Source organism: Salvelinus fontinalis, chromosome 21 (genome assembly GCF_029448725.1).
Source record: "Salvelinus fontinalis isolate EN_2023a chromosome 21, ASM2944872v1, whole genome shotgun sequence".
Taxonomy (NCBI): domain Eukaryota; kingdom Metazoa; phylum Chordata; class Actinopteri; order Salmoniformes; family Salmonidae; genus Salvelinus; species Salvelinus fontinalis.
Window position 1 is genome coordinate 26,303,618 of NC_074685.1, and position 21,101 is coordinate 26,324,718.

At 41.6% G+C, this 21,101-nt stretch overlaps 1 protein-coding gene across 6 annotated transcripts in view; it reads left to right on the plus strand.

Moving 5' to 3' along the window:
• Positions 1-1,280: 1,280 nt before the first annotated feature.
• LOC129818518 (retinoic acid receptor RXR-alpha-A-like) overlaps positions 1,281-21,101 on the plus strand; it is a 168,014-nt gene continuing 148,193 nt past the window's right edge. For 3 of the 6 annotated variants that reach the window (XM_055874505.1, XM_055874504.1, XM_055874507.1), the window contains exon 1: positions 1,282-1,559. In XM_055874505.1, the coding sequence (XP_055730480.1) occupies positions 1,532-1,559 (28 nt within the window). In that variant the 5' untranslated portion in view covers positions 1,282-1,531. Of the gene's footprint in view, positions 1,560-21,101 lie in introns of all 6 variants that reach the window. The other 3 variants (XM_055874506.1, XM_055874508.1, XM_055874502.1) reach the window with 2 other exon arrangements.

Consider the following 21,101-nt stretch of genomic DNA (forward strand, 5'->3'; position numbering starts at 1 on the left):
TGATTATTAATCTCGCCTCAGCACAAATGTGGTGAACACCTTCAATACTCAATGAGATGAGGAGAACTCTGCACAGGCCTACAGGGTGGCTTCAGGACTTCCTATATATAAAATGTTCCTATCCTAAACAGGGCAGGAGGGACTTGAAGAGGGGCTGCCAAAACTGCCTCCAACAACTCTCTGGGTGAAATGTAATCTCAAGTGAAAATGTATTTTTCACACTTGTGAAATGTATTCAAGTACAGTACATGCTTTTCCACGTGTGCAGCATATGTGGTGAGGGTTAGAATGTTGAGGCAACACAGATCCAGTTTGGATTCGGGATAAACTGTCATGCCCAGAACAGGATAGCAGGGGAACAATGATGGAGAAATGACCTACTTCTCTGTGCTCTAATGCAATGGGAGTTATGTAAATGCCGCATGCTGCTGAATACTGTAGGTACAGTAGCTCCGGGGCCTGTGAAAGTGTGCCTAAACTTTGATGCATCTGCAATGAATACATAGATTTTTTTATGCATTGCCGATGGCTCATGAATACTTTTGATGCCAGTGGATGTGAGAGGACAGTATAGGTTGTGGGATGATAACATACAACTTACTGCAGTGATTCCCAACCTTTCTTGGTTACTGTACCCCAAATCACATTTTTCTCTGTCTGAAGAACCCACAAAGTATTCCTCGTGCATTTTACCAGTAGGCCTATGGTCTTATGAGTCTTCCCAAGTACCCCAGGTTGGAAACCACTGACTTACTGTAACCCTATCCTACCCCTTTTCAAGCCCTGACATTATTTTATTACTTCATATTTAGTTATTGTCTCTCCCTTTGATACATTAGTATAATCATTAGCCTATACTTTGAACATGAGAAATGTAATTATTTTCAATAGGCCTGTTATGGATGTTTTATGCCCATGCCACAGCTTTGATTTGACTGGGTTAAATACAATAGGTGTATGCTAAACAACGGAAACGTGAGAATGCCTTCCTTCACGAGAAAAAAATGCACTTTAATTACCTTCCCCTTGCCTCAATTCAACCTTATTTTGAAATGCCAAGTCGTGTGTAAATTCGAGTTTTGGATAAATTGGTTTCATACCGTCTCAAAATTCAGTTTGTAATGGACCGACGCTAAAGTGACAGCTATATGAGGACAATTAACAAATGTTCACACGTTGGCGTCGACAGTAAAAGTCCTACAAGGGTTAATAATAAACTCCCCCTTTCTCGTGTGTCGTTGCGGTTTTCTTGCGTTGGTGGGAGTCCCCCTTGCGAGGGTCCCTTTTGCAGTGCGGATCCAGTAGTTGGAGTTCTAACTAAAAAGAGAGGAGCGCAAGGAGTGAGCGCAGCTGAGTGAGCAAACAGAAGTAGAAACATTAGGTGAATTTTGACACAAACGAACGTCGTTTTTGAAAGACTGTCACTTTTACTGCCCTGGATCCATCTTTCCAGCCTTGTAGAATAACGCCCTTGTTTCCCGCCTGAAAACTCACACGGTCGTGTCAGCTGGCATGAGCTAACCCACCAGACATGGAAACCAAACCTTTCTTGTCATTGGGTAAGTTTTTGCTCTTCGAATTGTTTTTTTATCACAAGATTTGAGTTGTTACAACGTTTAGACTCACGCAGAGTTTCCGAGTGATAGTGTCGTTTAAGCACTGTATTTTGAAGCTTCAGAAATTAGTAATTACAGTCAGGTAAAATAAAAGTCATGTTTAGTCTACGTTGTGCACAATATATGGAAAGACAGACTTCTTGTTTGGAAGTTTTCAAGAAATGTTTCACGGTAATGTTTCACAAAAAAAACTTGAGTCGCGTCAGGCTTGTCAAATACTACAATTCACTCTCGTGTGCCACTGCTATCTGTCCTGATGACATCCGCCTGATTAGGGTGACATCTCATTCAGAAAAATCATACTCTCTCTTTCAATAGAGTTCATATGGTCATTTTGATTCGATTTTTTTACGAGATAGGCTACTATCTAAAATCGAATTTACCCAAACTTACTCGCGCATTCATTTTAAATATAGCCAACTGTCCCAGGGAGACACACCTGGCTAAATTACGCTACATTGCGTATGCACTTGGGGACATAGTATATTAAATACTTAAAAACCTAAAGTGCAGTTTTATAGCTAATCTCATGCTTTTTTACAAATTTTGCTATGTGGCTGAGAGAAAATGTTGCTGTTTTGAAGCTCAGGAGTTCTTGAAAGATGGGCAAAATTTGAAATATATGTTTTGATAGACCAAAGTATGAGCTATCACACCATGTAACAGAACAACCTATTTTATACAATGCAACTAACTGGATTCATGTAAACTCCATCAGACACCATCAAAGGCATGTATACTGAACAAGAATATAAACACAACATGTAAAGTGTTGGTCCCATTTTTCATGAGCTGAAATAAAAGATCCCAGACATTTGTCATACGCATAAAACGCATATTTCTCTCCAATTTTGTGCACACATTTGTTTACATCCCTCTTATTGAACATTTCTCATTTGCCAAGAAAATGCATCTACCTGACAGGTGTGGCATATCAAGGAGCAGATTAAACAGCATGATCATTACACAGGTGCACCTTGTGCTGGGTACAATAATAAAATGTGCAGTTTTGTCACATAACACAATGCCATAGATGTCTTAAGTTTTAAGGAAGCGTGCAATTGGCATGTTGACAGCAGGAATGTCCACCAGAGCTGTTGCCAGAGAATGTAATGTTAATTTCTCTACCATAAGCTGCCTCCAACGTCATTTTAGAGAATTTGGACGTACGTCTAACCAGCCTCACTTCTGCAGACCACGTGTAACCATGCCAGCCCAGGACCTCCACATCCAGCTTCTTCACCTGCGAGATCGTCTGAGACCAGCCACCCGGACAGCTGATGAACCTGTGCGTTTGCACAACCAAAGAATTTCTGTATAAATTGTCAGAAACCATCTCAGGAAAGCTCGTCTGCGTGCTTGTTGTCCTCACCATGGTCTTGACCTGACTGCAGTTTGGCATCGTAACCAATTTCAGTGGGCAAATGCTCATCTTCAATGGCCAATGAAGAAGTGTGATCTTCACTGATAATTCCCAGTTTCAACTGTACTGGGTAGATGGCAGACAGCGTGTATGACGTCGCGTGGGCGAGCGGTTTGCTGATGTCAATGTTGTGAACCAAGTGCCGCTTGGTGGCGGTGGGCATAAGCTTCGGACAACGAACACAATTGCATTTTATCGATGGCAATTTGAATGCACAGAGATACCGTGACGAGATCCTGAGGCCCATTGTCGTGCCGTTTATCTGCCGCCATCACCTCATGTTTCAGCATGATAATGCATGGTCCCATTTTTCAAGAATCTGTCCACAATTCCTGGAAGGTGAAAATGTCCCAGTTCTTCCATGGCCTGCATACTCACCAGAAATGTCACCCATTGAGCAAGTTTGGGATGCTCTGGATTGACGTGTGTGTGTTCCAGTTCCCGCCAATATCCAGCAACTTTGCACAGCCTTTGAAGAGGAGTGGGACAACATTCCACAGGCCACAATCAACAGCCTAATCAACTTTATGTGAAGGAGATGTGTCACGCTGCATGAGGCAAATGGTGGTCACACCAGATACTGACTGGTTTTCTGATCCACACCCCTACTTTTTTTAAGGGTATCTGTTACCAACATATGCATATCTTTATTCCAAGTCATGTGAAATCCATAGATTAGGGATTCATGTATTTCAATTGACTGATTTCAATGTTGTGTTTATATTTTTGTTCAGTATAATTGTTTAAATGATTGTCCAACAAGTGTTTAAAATTCTTGATTGTTTAATTCTAACATTATATTATTCAAATATGTAATACAAATCTCCAAACTTCTTTTTGTTTTGTGTTATAGCACTATATAATGCCTCAGGGCTAATTTATTTAGCATTTTGGCATGTTTTTCTTGATATATTACACATATTACATATTACAAATATTACACATATATTACACATATTAAAAATTGCAAACATTACACATATATTACACATAATTTCTGTACATCACAGAAGACTGAAATATAACAAAACCGTTTTACATAGAAACACCAGATTTTCGGCGGGTTTTTGAAATAATGTTTATTAATTATGAAATTATGACAAATATTAGTAATATTCCAACCATGAGGCCACTACATGGACGATTTGGTAATTTGACTGCAGGAAAGAGTTAGACTAGCCACTGATGAAGTTGACAACAGATACAGACATATTTACAAATAAAAGTTCAATACAAACATTTGTAAAATATGGAAAATTATTCATTTGAAAATCCCCAATAAAAACATAACTTTACAGACCATAAGTGGTCTTGTTGCACTACATGTAATATGGACATGAATATAGGGTCCTTATGGTGGAGCTCATTCCTGATTAATTTAAGATATTAGATCAATCTGAGTTCACCAAATCTCTGGACACATCTTTTAGGAATCACAATTTTGAGAGAAATATTATTTAAAGTCACAGAGGGCTATTGCAAGAAACTACATAAGATGTTTTTTGTGTTAATATGTGACTTTCTCTATCATAATCAGTCACATTGACCCCAAAACACACAGTTTTCTACAGTGATGGGAAGAGGAGAATGCTAGCTTTCTAATGAGACCAATATGATCTCTACTCCAAATATCAAGCGAGTTACGTGCCATTACATGCTGTATCACCAAACCATGTTTTTGAGAAAAAACGCAGTCAAAGTTTGCAGTTACTTTTAAGATTTTATTCAAATAATTAATAACAGCTATTTACTTAATACAAAACACAATCCATGAAATCCATTGACATGAGTGCCTGTGTTCTTCTACCACACACACACACACACACACACACACACACACACACACACACACACACACACACACACACACACACACACACACACACACACACACACACACACACACACACGCACGCACGCAAACACACACAGTCCTTGAACATATTATGGTTGTGGCCCATAGTTTTTTCATCTTAGATTACATTTGGAGATAAGGCTTGGGAGGATAAGTAATGAATCAATAACCACGTTAAATAACATCTCTTATAAATACGTCACAGATAATGAGTATACAGTAGATGTGCCCAAGCAACCCTCTCACAAACCCAGGACCTGCATACTCTGTATGACAGTCATACAGAGTAAACAACATCTGAAAAGAGCTGAAACAGTGAAGGGGATAGAGGGGTGAGCACTACAAACGGTCAGAGTAATCTCTGGGGCGGCAGGTGAAAAATCTGTCTGTGCACATGAGCAAGGCACTTAACCCTAATTGCTCATGTAAGTCGTTCTGGAGCGTCTGGTAAATTACGCTAATGTAAAATGTTTCTCAACTATAGTGAGAAACGTTAAACAAAATCTGACCACACGTCACCAGAGAGGAAGGACTTACAGTCTCTTTGGATACGATTTGTATGGGCCTTCGTTAAAGTCTTTGCCGCTGGTCCACTGGCTTGAGCTGACGAACGTTTGATACAAATATAACTATCAAGATTCAGGAAAAGGATCACGCATCAAAGTTTTTATACTTGTGCCACACAGAGGACTTGGTCTCAAATGTCGGTAGCACCCGGATGTCTGCCCTCTTAAATCCAAAGATCTGTCCTGGGAGCGGCATCGCTTGGACATCAGTGAAGTTGACGTAGTGGACGATTCTCTGAATATCCTCGTAGGACAGCACCCGTTTTCTGGCAAGACGACTGCCACACCTCTTCTTCCTCGAAGCCATACCATGTTCCTTGTAGAACTTTCACTGCAGTCAGCTTTTTGTACAAATACTCAAATCAGAAAATAAATGCGCTCTTGTATTTCTTTTCATGATGCAGCCTACTACTCATACTTTCTTAAAATACTCATGAACTTTTTCATACTTTTGCAGCCCCAATAACAACAGAAAACATAAAGTTGTATTACTCTAAAGAAAACTTACCCGTGTAGAAACTTGAATGTTTCTCTGTAGATTTTCTGTCTATCAAGGAAATAATGTCCTCTGATGTTTCGTTTCTTTTTGTTTGCTCGTTTCCTTGCAGAGGTTAATGGAACCAGTGATCTTGCCAGTGAGCACAAGATGTTATTCATCTGAAAACAAGACAAATAACAATATATAATTCTTTAACATTCAGTCATCTTCATAATATATTCTAGCCAATACATTTTCAAGTAATATCAACAACAATAACACAGACAAGCTAAACATAACCTGCACTCATTGAAATGCATGGGTGAATCCCCCCCTCCTTCACCCACACACATACAATACACACACCACAAACAGTACACACATGCAAAAGACACACACACACTTTTACTAGTTGTGTAAATGGGTCATGTTTGATATAAAGGTATGTGATAACAATATTGATGGCAATTTCATGCATTTATGTAATAGGACAAATATAAGCACCCACCACACACACACACACACACACACACACACACACACACACACACACACACACACACACACACACACACACACACACACACACACACACACACACACACACACACACACACACACACACACACACACACAGGTCCCATAAATTACTAGCTACATAGCTAGCTACGTTGCATGGGCTACACATCCCCTTCTTCTCTCCCTCTCTCCCATGCCACACGTTAACTCACTCATACACACACACACACTTGGCTTTAACACACTTGGCTTTGTAATGTCATCATCATTACATGTATAACAGTTTAGATGTAACCGTAAAATAATCTTGTATGCTCCGAGACTCAGATATGGTTTGGCATAAAGACAATTTGAGATATTCTGTTATTTAATATGGTGTTTTATTTCAAGGTTAATTTCAAGGTTAATATCAAGGTTAATTTGCTTATCTATGTCCATAATATTGGATCAAATGACATTCATTAGACCTATAATTCATTATTCATTACAGCAAAATAATTGAATGTATTAAATTAATAGTTTAGTTCCAAAACGGCATAAAAAAGACACTTTGAAGCTAATTTCTGAAGCTTCTATATTGCAATAGTCTACATGCTATAGAAATACAATGGATTTTACACAGCATACTATTATTCCCAGAGTGCATTTCAACTTCCATGGTGCAATGCTCCGCCCCGGAGCTGGGTTGTCACTAGTTACCACAGCCACAAAGTCAAAATAGCTTTAAGTAAAAATCTATAAGAAAAAATATATATTTTTGGTCTTCATTTAAGGTTATGGTTAGGCATAAGGATGGAAGTATGGTTAAGGTTATGGTTAGGCATAAGGTTGGAAGTGTGGTTAAGGTTAGGGTTAGGCATAAGGTTGGAAGTGTGGTTAAGGTTAGGGTTAGGCATAAGGTTGGAAGTGTGGTTAAGGTTAGGGTTAGGCATAAGGTTGGAAGTGTGGTTAAGGTTAGGGTTAGGCATAAGGTTGGAAGTGTGGTTAAGGTTATGGTTAGGCATAAGGTTGGAAGTGTGGTTAAGGTTAGGGTTAGGCATAAGGTTGGAAGTGTGGTTAAGGTTATGGTTGGGAATAAGGTTGGAAGTGTGGTTAAGGTTATGGTTAGGCATAAGGTTGGAAGTGTGGTTAAGGTTAGGGTTAAGGTTTAAAATCAGATTTAAAGAAAAGTATTTGTAGAAATGTGACAAACACCTATGTAGTAAAATTTGAAATTGTGTTTTTTACATTGGATAAAAGTAGAGACATTGCATATCATACACTGCAGTTGAGGAACAATGGGAAAGTAATTCTGCTTTGAAAGTTGATAAACTTGTAACCCCACTTTTGAGAAAATGTCATTTCAATGCTTTGTCACACCTACTGGAGAGCTCTACTTTGTCTAAACCCATTCAGCATCGTAAACACCCTCTTAAGCCTTAGCCCCACTCATCTCTTTAAGGATTCAAATGTGAGGCCATGTGCTAAACAGACTGGGTTGTGTAGTAAACAACCAACGTTATCAAGACTAAAAGTGGTGAAAGTAGTAGCCTAAAATAAGGAAAAACTCCAGGTAAAAATACACTTTATCTAGTCCTTAGCCTATATCCTAATCTGACTTTGGTGCAGGTCATGTTGTTCTTCACATTACCGTCTCTGGTAAACACACACTATGTCAAATAAAATCTAAGTTTATTTGCCCCATGCACCAGATACAGAAGGTGTACAGAAAGTGTCCAGATAAAAATATTGTATAAATATTTTATAATTATTAGATGATTCTTACCCAGACACACTTGTCTAAATTGATGGTTCATGTGAAAGAAATGCTATAACCTCCCCCTCAGCCACATCTAGCTAAGTGGATGGGTCACTGTTGTCTAGACATGTACACATGTTCATGAAATACAATAGATGGCCACGTAATCAGCCCCAGACACACCTGGCTAACTTGATGGGTCATGTGATCATCTGGCTAAGTGGAATCTTTGGTTTAGAAATTTAGCTAGCTAGCTAAATGAATAAACCGGCATAATCACAACTCATACTACTACCAATGCAAACATTGCCATAGCTGTAGTATAGATCTGCAGGTAGCTAAAGCTAACCAACTAGGTTCAATGCTAGCTAGCTAAAGTTAGGCTATAACTAAAAATGTAAATGGGTTTCTGATTCGAAAAATATTACTACACAGATCATACCAGCAAGCTAATGTTCGCGAGCTTAACTTACAATGAAAACGACTTTCTGACAAAATTTGAAACTTATAATATCTGAAAATGTAGCTAGGCTGTTACTCGTATATTGTACATAGATGAACGCTTCATGGCAGACTGGAACCATTTAACTCTGTTTTGTTTGTAGCTACATATTTTTTGGCCAGCGTTGTGTCAAGTCACTCTGGTTCACACTGACCATGGCATGTGCAGAAAGTTTCCCATCACAACTTTTTCAACTGTGGATGTGGTAACTATTGAGGACACCAGGGCTGCTGGCAAACGTGAAGTAGTCTAAGTATATTGCTGTCATAGCTAAGTTATAAGTGCATTTCTTCTGGGTTGTAATCATATTATAATGCTTACAGGAATGTCGCTCAAATTTTTTTTGAATTTAGTTGCTAATAGAATAACGTTACAATGAAAATCTCATGTGTAAAATAGTTATGTCGTTTTGGAACTAAAACACCCTTGCACTGCTTTGCAGCACCTTTTGCATAGTTGTTTCGGTGGGCTGGCCTTCATCATCTGCTCTGTAAGCAAAGTATTCCCATAGTTCGCTTCTGAAACGGGTTTTGTCAACAAGTTCCCGGCGTGGCGGTATGATGTTTTCGTTAGAAGAAGACATGTTGTAAGCAGATTCTCTCCTCTCGCTTGCTTCTCAAAAGTGGCTCGCACTGTGTTTACTGCATGTGCAAGAGCAAGTAGCCTGGCTAGCTTACTACTGCCACCTTGAGAAGATTCAGACAAATAACTAGACAGACTCGATCCTCTCAGTTCGTATATGACGTGAGACACATTTCACAAAAGTACGAAAGTAACACAAATTTTAGTACTGAACAGTTTTTCATGTTCTAGTATTGAAAAAGTACCGAAGTTTCTTTATACCGTGCAACACTATATTGAAATGTATACTTTATGTTTTTTATTCTAATGAGATTGTCACTATTTCATATTTTCCTCTGATACATTGCAGTTCAGAATTATGTTCATTAGCGCTGTACCTTTTTTCATTACACTTAATTATGATGAAAATATTATTATGATGACTATTATTTGAATTATCGTTATTATTATCTGAAGTAGTAATTAGCAATATACAGTACAGCCTAGGCCTATTATCTATTTGTCCCAAAATATGGGAAAACAACTTATAACTATAATATTTCAACATATCATGTGGATCTATAGGCTTAGTTCTTTGGAGTCTTTTACACTTACAGACACTCACAGTGTAAATGATTAAAACCCAGCTACTGTATGTCTGGTGAACTGTATAGAGCACAACTTGTCCCCTGTAGGAGAGACATAGCCCGTAGCTGTAGGCAGCCGTGTTATTGTGACTGCAGGTCTTTCAGGGGCGCCTCATGTTACAACGTGACACATATCAGCAGCCTGCCCCCCCCCCCCGCCCACCACTGCCAGATGAGAGGCACAGGGACTTCTGGGATATCTCTATCTGATTACACACCTGATCACTGGCACTGTGATCACACTGGCCTTTATGTGGCTTATCAGACATATGGAACATCTCACCATGCCAAATTTCACATAGACATGACAGGTTACTGTTTTATATTTTTTATTTTTAAAATTTAATTGAACCTTTATTTAAAACTAGGCATTTAATATTACAGGCCTACTGTAGTTTCCGTGTCTCCGTGTTAGAATCATTGACAGTATGATTTTTCCAAAATGTTTACAGGCCCAGCATAACTTAGTCTGCATGTGTGTTGTAATAGCAGTGTAATAGCAGTGTAATATAAGTGTAATAGCAGTGTAATAGCAGTGTAATATAAGTGTAATAGCAGTGTAATATAAGTGTAATAGCAGTGTAATAGCAGTGTAATATAAGCGTAATAGCAGTGTAATAGTTAGTGTTTTATTAATCAGCATCTATCTATGCTTCTTTAGTACAGCTGAGGTTCTAATCATTCCACACTGTTTCAACATGCTGTATCAGCATGCCATTTGTCGTCAGTTCTTGATTTTTCAGTCCGTAACTCTGGATTTAAATCCCCGCTAATGCTCTGATTGTTAATTGTTCACTTCAATGACACCACTAACTCTGATAAGCCCTTGAATCTATTGAGTAGTTGCTCGCTCTGTGTAATTATCTAGAGTTGTGTTGCATTAGGTTTAAAACATGCCACTGTTTGAAATAACAGTTCGAGCATTTTACAGTTATGGATTGATTGTTGGCTGTGGTGATGACATCCTGCTTTTGGCGCGGCATGTTCTATATGCTGCTAACTAGCCACTGGAGCCTGTTTTTTCTGTTTTTCTCCCTCTTCACTTAAAGCTGTAAATATTGGAGCAGTGACATTGAAAACAGGCGGAGTGTCAATTTAGTCAGAGGAATTTGAGTGTGGCCATCACAATAAGCCAAGAAACCATGTATTAAAAAGGATAGTGTTCTTCGCCAGCTCGGATGGATTTTGGGAGAATGGGGTGTATTATTAAACAGAGAAAATGACGTGGTCTTAACTGGCCTGGTTGTCTTCTCCATGGGGGAAGAGAGCAGATCTAGTAATACCTGAGATGTACTGCAACTATGTTATCTATGGCTAGAGATAACTAAGGATAACCGTCCTCATTTAACCTAACATTTTTATGGGTTTTGTTGTTTGGTTGCTTGTAAAGATGGCGGCAACAGACATAGCAGCTCTGCTTCTAGCTCCTATGAAACTTTGCAGTATTTAGTTTTTTTGTGTGTTTTTGACAAACATTTCGCTACACCCACAATAACATCTGCTAAATTTGTGTATGTGACCAATACAATTTGATTTGATAATGGAACTGACTGAACGTAAATAAGACTGCAGAGAGAGCTGACACAGGTTCAGAAAGTAACATTTCATAAAATAAGTGTTGGTGAAGTATTGCTTTTAGCATGGCAGTGATGGTGATGGTGAAACAAATATAGAGGCACTCTAAGGGATAGGTTAAATTTTCCTCTTTCTATTTGATGGAACCAGATTGGACAGGGACCTTTTGGTGGAAGCCAGAATGGCATTGGCCTTGGTGTTATACTCAACCCTGACTGCAAACCTAAAGAAAACATAGTAGTTTGATAAATACAGTTGAGCTCAACAATGTCTGGTATGGTCATTATTGATGAGCTGGTTTTATAAGTGTGTCCCACCACCTGTTACTGAAGTTGTTTGTTATTCCTAGTACCTCTACAAAGCAAGGGTATACACTTTATTGTTCTTGTGTATGTTTGGGGGGTAGCCTATTTCAGGAATATAAGGTAACCCCCGCCCCCTCGTCTTCCCACCAGTGAAGTTCATGGTCTTTGATGAGAAAGTTGGGGGGGTGCAGGCAGAGGGTGGGAGACTGCAGGCTGCATTCCTCTCCTGGCAGTAATTCAGGAACAAAGGTAATACTGGTAGTGGGTGTGTCTGGTGGGTGGGGGGTGGGGCATGGAGGGGGGGGGGGGGTGAAGGGGTGGGCTCTGCACCGCGAAAACGCCTTGGACAACTTTGTCTTTCACAGCCGTCCAGTTTTGTGTTCCTCATGTGATGCTTTTGCTTTGCTTTTGAGAGGGGGCTGCAGCTGTCATTTTTATTGGAAGAGGTTTATAGTGAAAGTTAACAACTTAAAGTGACAGCTCTCTCTTTCTCCCTGACCCTCTCTTCCACACGCCCCCTCAAGCCTCACTACTCCTTCAATTCAAAGGAAATGTTCTCCCTTTCCCTGCCACCCCTCCCCCTCCCTCCCTGCCGGCATCAGAACCAAATGTACAAGACAGAGAAAAAATTTAAACACAATTATGAACACAGCCGCAAATGAAAATTCAAGGTTCTTTTTCAAACTGGAAGTTAAGTGCCTTGGAAGTCTAGACTGTCACTTTTCATAGGATATACTGTATGTGCTGCTGTGCATTAAGCGTTAATGTTCTGCTCTGCTGGCAGTAAAAAAGGAACTGACTCTGGGAGAGAGAAGCTGTGCACCTCCATGCTGATGATCATATGCTGTATCACCCCAGCCCCAGCCTGTTTCTGCTCTCAGAACAATACTCATCACAAACTGGGCATCAGACAGAGGTTCATGGCAATCGCTCAAACAGTTGTTAATTATTTGTGTTTAAGGGTAGTGGGAGAGGTTTATTGATAAGGGCTGCGCTGAACTTTGAACCTTAAACATTGACCCCTGACCCCTGTGTGCTTTATCATTGGAGGAATTTTGCTTTGGGCATTCAAGCTTTTTTTTACCATTCAGCTTTTACCATTCTAAGATCATTCCGTTCATGCTGAAATGCTCTACTGTGAATCTATTCCTATAGAGTATTCCTTTTCCTGCACTGCAGGACACGTTCTGGATGCCCACCTCTCTGGCTGATTTGCAGGCTGAGGGAATGTGAGAATGTGTCTGTTCTGTTCTGTGGGACTGAGAGTATTCAGGATGCACACAGCCACTCTTTTGAAGTCTCTGTGGGGATTTGACCAGATCACACTCATAATTCGCACAGAGAGAAAGATCACTCTGCCCTCCTACCCAGAGATCCCACGGCTCTATACTGCACGGAAGAGAGAGAGAGAGGGGGGGAGAGTCAGAACACAGTCCACTAGAGTATTATGGTTAAACCTCCATCAAGGACTAGGGAAGAAAAGAGGAGTTGTTGCTGGCCAACTTAACTGAACATCTCTTGAATTGCGCCCTGAGTTGAATAGTGCCCTGTAAAATAGCTTGTAACACTTTCTTTCACAGTGCTCTAATACAGAAATATTGCTTGGAAGTTTAGTCAGTAATAATGTTGTGATTAAGTCATGAGAACTGGTTTGGTTATCCACAATGGGGCCAATTGAGACTTAGGAATTTAAGCCTTTCCTAAGCACACCTTTCGTATGTACTTTTCAGTATTTGGTAGTCAGACTTACCTTAGTCAGTCACAGGTGTGGCTCCCTTGCATGCTCTGAATAAATGTCATTCAACAGCTGAAAACCCTCAGACTTGTTGGCCAACAGATTTTCTCGTGGAGTTTTCATTCAATAAGGTTTTCAGTACATTTATCTGAAGCCATCCCTTTAAATACAGTGTACCTTTTAGTTAGAATTTTGTCGACAGACTCAGTAGAATCATTTTACAGATTCTTTATATACAGATCAATGAAATAAAGCCATCTAAATATATGCATATTTGTCTCCGTTTCTGCACCAATTGGTAGATTTAAAAAATACTCTGATCTTATAGATTATTTAGGTTTCAGAAAGTATTTATGAATCATAAAAAAATGGTTAGGAAAGCATTTAATCACAAAATAAAGAAAACTGGGGATTGATTCATTCTGAAAATTCCCACATTCAGTTCTTCAACCCATGTTAATGTTGGAAGATTAGTGTACATAGAATTATAATAGGGAGAATAGTCTGCAATAGTAGGCTATACCCTCGCCTATTGCCCGCAGGGCCTGTTTCCCTGGGGCCTGCTGACGTGCCCTCCGGGAGACGGTAAAAAGGCTTCTGATTGTATAGCATTTCAAAATCCAATTGCGGGAAATAAATAGCTTTGGACGCAAGTACTGTTCTTCTCAGCTTTCTGTGGGTATATTTTTTTATTTGTTATCTCTTAATATCGAGCTCAATATCAAATATTTTTCCAACCAAGATATTTGACATGGTTTTAAGACACGAAGCGTGAAATGCACAATTGCGCATCGGCCATTGCGGTTGCATAGGGTAGGAGGCTACAACTGCAAAGTATTTTTTAAGACATAAAATGTACAGTTAGAGTAAGTCATGACTAATGTGCTAGCTAATATGTTTTGAGTTTTCACTTCCTCATGTGATGAATTAGCCCCAAAATAAATGAGCCTATGATATTAGTACACATAAAGATGTAGGCAAATTCATCTCTATTGAACAACAAAATTCCGACAAATCTGGAGCTCATCAATACCCTATTGTCAACCCACAATTCATGACAATCACTGGATTAGGTTGCACATCAAAATATCTTATTGAATAGCCTACTATCTCAGTAGTCTATTACACAGTCTAAAGCACTGTGAATGTCTTTATAAGGTGATATATATATATATATATATATATATATATATATATATATATATATATATATATATATACAGTTGAAGTTGGAAGTTTACATACACCGTAGCCATTTAAACTCAGTTTTTCACAATTCCTGACATTTAATCCTCGTAAACATCCCTGTCTTAGGTCAGTTAGGATCACCACTTTATTTTAAGAATGTGAAATGTCAGAATAATAGTAGAGAAAGGTATTTATTTCAGCTTTTATTTCTTTCATCACATTCCCAGTGGGTCAGAAGTTTACATACACTCAATTAGTATTTGGTAGCATTGGCTTTATATTGTCTAACTTGGGTCAAACATTGTGTAGCCTTCCACAAGCTTCCCATAATAAGTTGGGTGAATTTTGGCCCATTCCTCCTGACAGAGCTGGTGTAACTGAGTCAGGTTTGTAGGCCTTCTTGCTCGCACACGCATTTTCAGTTCTGCCCACACATTTTCTATAGGATTAAGGTCAGGGCTTTGTGATGGCCACTCCAATCCCTTGACTTTGTTGTCCTTAAGCCATTTTGTCACAACTTTGGAAGTATGCTTGGGGTCAATGTTCATTTTGAAGACCCATTTGCGACCAAGCTTTAACTTCCTGACTGATGTCTTTTTAATTTTTTAAAATATTTTTTATTGAATATCCGAAACATACAATATACTTGCAGTGAAGCTGCTCAACAGCTACATAATACCAGTCATCCAACAGACTCCCATTCAGAGCGACACACAGAAGCATCCAGGGTCAATTTTTTTATTTTATTTTTATTTCACCTTTATTTAACCAGGTAGGCTAGTTGAGAACAAGTTCTCATTTGCAACTGCGACCTGGCCAAGATAAAGCATAGCAGTGTGAACAGACAACAACACAGAGTTACACATGGAGTAAACAATAAACAAGTCAATAACATGGTAGAAAAAAAAGAGAATCTATATACAATGTGTGCAAAAGGCATGAGGTAGGCAATAAATCGAGTAATTACAATTTAGCAGATTAACACTGGAGTGATAAATCATCAGATGATCATGTGCAAGAAGAGATACTGGTGTGCAAAAGAGCAGAAAAGTAAATAAATAAAAGCAGTATGGGGGTGAGGTAGGTAAATTGGGTGGGTAGTTTACAGATGGACTATGTACAGCTGCAGCGATCGGTTAGCTGCTCGGATAGCAGATTTTTAAAGTTGTTGAGGGAGATAAAAGTCTCCAACTTCAGAGATTTTTGCAATTCGTTCCAGTCGCAGGCAGCAGAGAACTGGAAGGAAAGGCGTCCAAATGAGGTTTTGGCTTTAGGGATGATCAGTGAGATACACCTGCTGGAGCGCGTGCTACGGGTGGGTGTAGCCATCGTGACCAGTGAACTGAGATAAGGCGGCACTTTACCTAGCATAGCCTTGTAGATGACCTGGAGCCAGTGGGTCTGACGACGAACATGTAGCGAGGGCCAGCCGACTAGGGCATACAGGTCGCAGTGGTGGGTCGTATAAGGTGCTTTAGTAACAAAACGGATGGCACTGTGATAAACTGCATCCAGTTTGCTGAGTAGAGTATTGGAAGCTATTTTGTAGATGACATCGCCGAAGTCGAGGATCGGTAGGATAGTCAGTTTTACTAGGGTATGTTTGGCGGCGTGAGTGAAGGAGGCTTTGTTGCGGAATAGAAAGCCGACTCTAGATTTGATTTTGGATTGGAGATGTTTGATATGAGTCTGGAAGGAGAGTTTGCAGTCTAGCCAGACACCTAGGTACTTATAGATGTCCACATATTCTAGGTCGGAACCGTCCAGGGTGGTGATGCTAGTCGGGCGTGCGGGTGCAGGCAGCGAACGGTTGAAAAGCATGCATTTGGTTTTACTAGCGTTTAAGACCAGTTGGAGGCCACGGAAAGAGTGTTGTATGGCATTGAAGCTCGTTTGGAGGTTAGATAGCACAGTGTCCAAGGAAGGGCCGGAAGTATACAGAATGGTGTCGTCTGCATAGAGGTGGATCAGGGAATCGCCCGCAGCAAGAGCAACATCATTGATGTATACAGAGAAAAGAGTCGGCCCGAGAATTGAACCCTGTGGTACCCCCATAGAGACTGCCAGAGGACCGGACAACATGCCCTCCGATTTGACACACTGAACTCTGTCTGCAAAGTAGTTGGTGAACCAGGCAAGGCAGTCATTAGAAAAACCGAGGCTACTGAGTCTGCCGATAAGAATATGGTGATTGACAGAGTCGAAAGCCTTGGCCAGGTCGATGAAGACGGCTGCACAGTAATGTCTTTTATCGATGGCGGTTATGACATCGTTTAGTACCTTGAGCGTGGCTGAGGTGCACCCGTGACCGGCTCGGAAACCGGATTGCACAGCGGAGAAGGTACGGTGGGATTCGAGATGGTCAGTGATCTGTTTGTTGACTTGGCTTTCGAAGACCTTAGATAGGCAGGGCAGGATGGATATAGGTCTGTAACAGTTTGGGTCCAGGGTGTCTCCCCCTTTGAAGAGGGGGATGACCGCGGCAGCTTTCCAATCCTTGGGGATCTCAGATGATACGAAGGAGAGGTTGAACAGGCTGGTAATAGGGGGTGCGACAATGGCGGCGGACAGTTTCAGAAATAGGGGGTCCAGATTGTCAAGCCCAGCTGATTTGTATGGGTCCAGGTTTTCCAGCTCTTTCAGAACATCTGCTATCTGGATATGGGTAAAGGAGAAGCTGGGGAGGCTTGGGCGAGTAGCAGCGGGGGGGGGCGGGGCTGTTGGCCAAGGTTGGAGTCGCCAGGAGGAAGGCATGGCCAGCCATTGAGAAATGTTTGTTGAAGTTTTCGATTATCACGGACTTATCAGTGGTGACCGTGTTACCTAGCCTCAGTGAAGTGGGCAGCTGGGAGGAGGTGCTCTTGTTTTCCATGGACTTTACAGTATCCCAGAACTTTTTGGAGTTAGAGCTACAGGATGCAAATTTCTGCTTGAAAAAGCTGGCCTTTGCTTTCCTGACTGACTGCGTGTATTGGTTCCTGACTTCCCTGAACAGTTGCATATCGCGGGGGCTCTTCGATGCTATTGCAGTTCGCCACAGGATGTTTTTGTGCTGGTCGAGGGCAGTCAGGTCTGGAGTGAACCAAGGGCTATATCTGTTCTTGGTTCTGCATTTTTTGAACGGAGCATGCTTGTCTAATATGGTGAGGAAGTAACTTTTAAAGAATGACCAGGCATCCTCAACTGACGGGATGAGGTCAATATCCTTCCAGGGTACCCGGGCCAGGTCGATTAGAAAGGCCTGCTCGCAGAAGTGTTTTAGGGAGCGTTTGACAGTGATGAGGGGTGGTCGTTTGGCCGCGGACCCGTGGCGGATACAGGCAATGAGGCAGTGATCGCTGAGATCTTGATTGAAGACAGCAGAGGTGTATTTGGAGGGCAAGTTGGTCAGGATAATGTCTATTAGGGTGCCCATGTTTACGGATTTAGGGTTGTACCTGGTGGGTTCCTTGATGATTTGAGTGAGATTGAGGGCATCAAGCTTAGATTGTAGGACTGCCGGGGTGTTAAGCATATCCCAGTTTAGGTCACCTAACAGAACAAACTCTGAAGCTAGGTGGGGAGCGATCAATTCACAGATGGTGTCCAGGGCACAGCTGGGAGCTGAGGGGGGTCGGTAGCAGGCGGCAACAGTGAGAGACTTATTTCTGGAGAGATTAATTTTTAAAATTAGAAGTTCGAACTGTTTGGGCATAGACCTGGAAAGTATGACAGAACTTTGCAGGCTATCTCTGCAGTAGATTGCAACTCCTCCCCCTTTGGCAGTTCTATCTTGACGGAAAGTGTTATAGTTGGGTATGGAAATCTCAGAATTTTTGGTGGCCTTCCTAAGCCAGGATTCGGAAACGGCAAGGACATCAGGGTTGGCAGAGTGTGCTAAAGCGGTGAGTAAGGCAAACTTAGGGAGGAGGCTTCTGATGTTGACATGCATAAGGCCAAGGCTTTTTCGATCACAGAAGTCAACAAATGAGGGTGACTGGGGACATGCAGGGCCTGGGTTTACCTCCACATCACCCGAGGAACAGAGGAGTAGTAGGATGAGGGTGCGGCTAAAGGCTATCAAAACTGGTCGCCTAGAGCGTTGGGGACAAGGAATAAAAGGAGCAGATTTATGGGCGTGGTAGAATAGATTCTGGGCATAATGTGCAGACCAGGGTATGGTGGGGCACGGGTACAGCGGAGGCAAGCCCAGGCACTGGGTGATGATAAGAGAGGTTGTATCTCTGGACATGCTGGTCTCAATGGGTGAGGTCACCGCATGTGTGGGGGGTGGGACAAAGGAGGTATCAGAGGTACGGAGAGTGGAACTACGGGGTCCCTTGCAAACCAAAACAATGATAACTAGCCTGAACAACAGTATGCAAGGCATATTGATATTTGAGAGAGACATACAATAAGGCATAAAGTGATTGCAGGTCTTGATTGGGAGAGCTAGCTAAAACAGGTGAGATAACAGCAGCTAGTCAGCTAACACAGCAACAGCAGGTAAAAATGGCGACGACCAGGCAGACAGGGTCGGATTAACTACACACAGATCCTGAGTTAAAGCACAGAGCCGACAGATAAAACACAAATAAACGGAATGGAGTACCGTGAATTAATGGACAGTCAAGCAGGCATCAGCTATGTAGCCGAGTGATCATAGTGTCCAGGGGGCAGCCGTAGATGGAGCAGTGAGGCCTCCACTAAGCTAGCCCGCGGCGTTTAAAGTTAGTAGCCCGGGGGGGTGGTCTGCTCAGACGGAGGGGGTCTGCTCAGACGGAGGCCGGTTGAGGGCACAGCGGATGGGGTATTTGTCTGCAGACCAGACGTGGTCGTGTCGACAGAGAATCCAAGCCGGATGGCGGTGGCGAAAGAGAGGTTGTGAGTTGTAGAATTGTGTTTGCTAACTGGTGCTAGCTTCGTGATTCAGACAGCTAGTCATGGGTAGCAAGCTAGCAGAAGATGGAGGTCTGTTTTTAGCCACGCCGTGCAATTCCGTCGGTAGATTAGTGGGGTTCCGTGTGGTAGAGGGGACCAATCCAATTGTCAAAATAGTTATAGTGGCCTAAGAAGATTGTTCGATAGACCTGTTCAGATAGCAGCCGATATGCTCAAGACAGCTAACGATTAGCGGGCCGCAGTTAGCATATGGACGTTCAGGTTACGTCGCGATGGAGGGGCCAGTTGAAATACTCCCTCGGCTCCGCATCGGCAGTAAAACGGGTCCGGATAGGTGATTGTAGCCCAGGAGTGGCTGATGGAACTCTTCAGCTGGCTAGCTCCGGGATAATTGGTGTTTGCTCCGGAATTGATGTTAGCCGATAGTCACTCGGATAGCAGCTAGTTAGCTGTAAGATCCAGGTGTAAATGTCCAGAGCTTGCGGTAAAAATCCGGGGATATGGAGAGAAAATAGGTCTGGTATGCTCTGGTCTGAGTCGCGTTGTACAAAACTGGCAATAGTTTTCCGAGCTAAAGGATAGCTGATGAGCGCTAGCTGTGGTTAGCTGAACTACTAACGTTAGCTTGTGAGCTGGCTAGCTTCTGTTGTAGATTTCGGATACGAGGTGAATAATACTTTTGAGGAAAAAAACAGATCCGCACCACATTTGGTGAGGTGGGTTGCAGGAGAGTGTTTTGAAGTTGAGTTTTTAAGAAGAAAAAATATATATATAAAAAGATATGCGAAGAAAAATATATAAAATATATATACACGGGACAAGACGAGGACAAAGGACATCTGACTGCTACGCCATCTTGGATTCATGAGGGCACGGGCACGTTCAAGGGCACGTTGACAAATCTACCACCGGGCCAAAAAACGTGAACCCAAACCCTCCAAGATCCCCCACACAGTTCCCCAATAGCTGTCCCTCAACCATTGGAGACCACTCCCACAACCACCCCCACCCCAAGAAGAAAAATAAAAAATACAATTAATTTCATTCCCCCAAGAACCCCCCAATGCACCAAGAGAATGAACTAAAGATCAAAAAGGAAAAGATAGAAGAAAACAGCAAAACAACAATGCACAAAAAATTACAGATACTTTTGTACCTGTTTCCTCCAGCATCTTTACAAGGTCCTTTGCTGTTGTTCTGGGATTGATTTGCACTTTTTGCACCAAAGTACGTTCATCTCTAGGAGAGAGAACTCCTTCCTGAGCGGTATGACGGCTGCGTGGTCCCATGGTGTTTATACTTGCGTACTCTTGTTTATACAGATGAACGTGGTACCTTCAGGTGTTTGGAAATTGCTCCCAAGGATGAACCAGACTTGTGGAGGTCTACAATTTTTTTCTGGGGTCTTGGCTGATTTCTTTTGATTTTCCCATAATGTCAAGCAAAGAGACACTGAGTTTGAAGGTAGGCCTTGAAATACATCTACAGGTACACCTCCAATTGACTCAAATT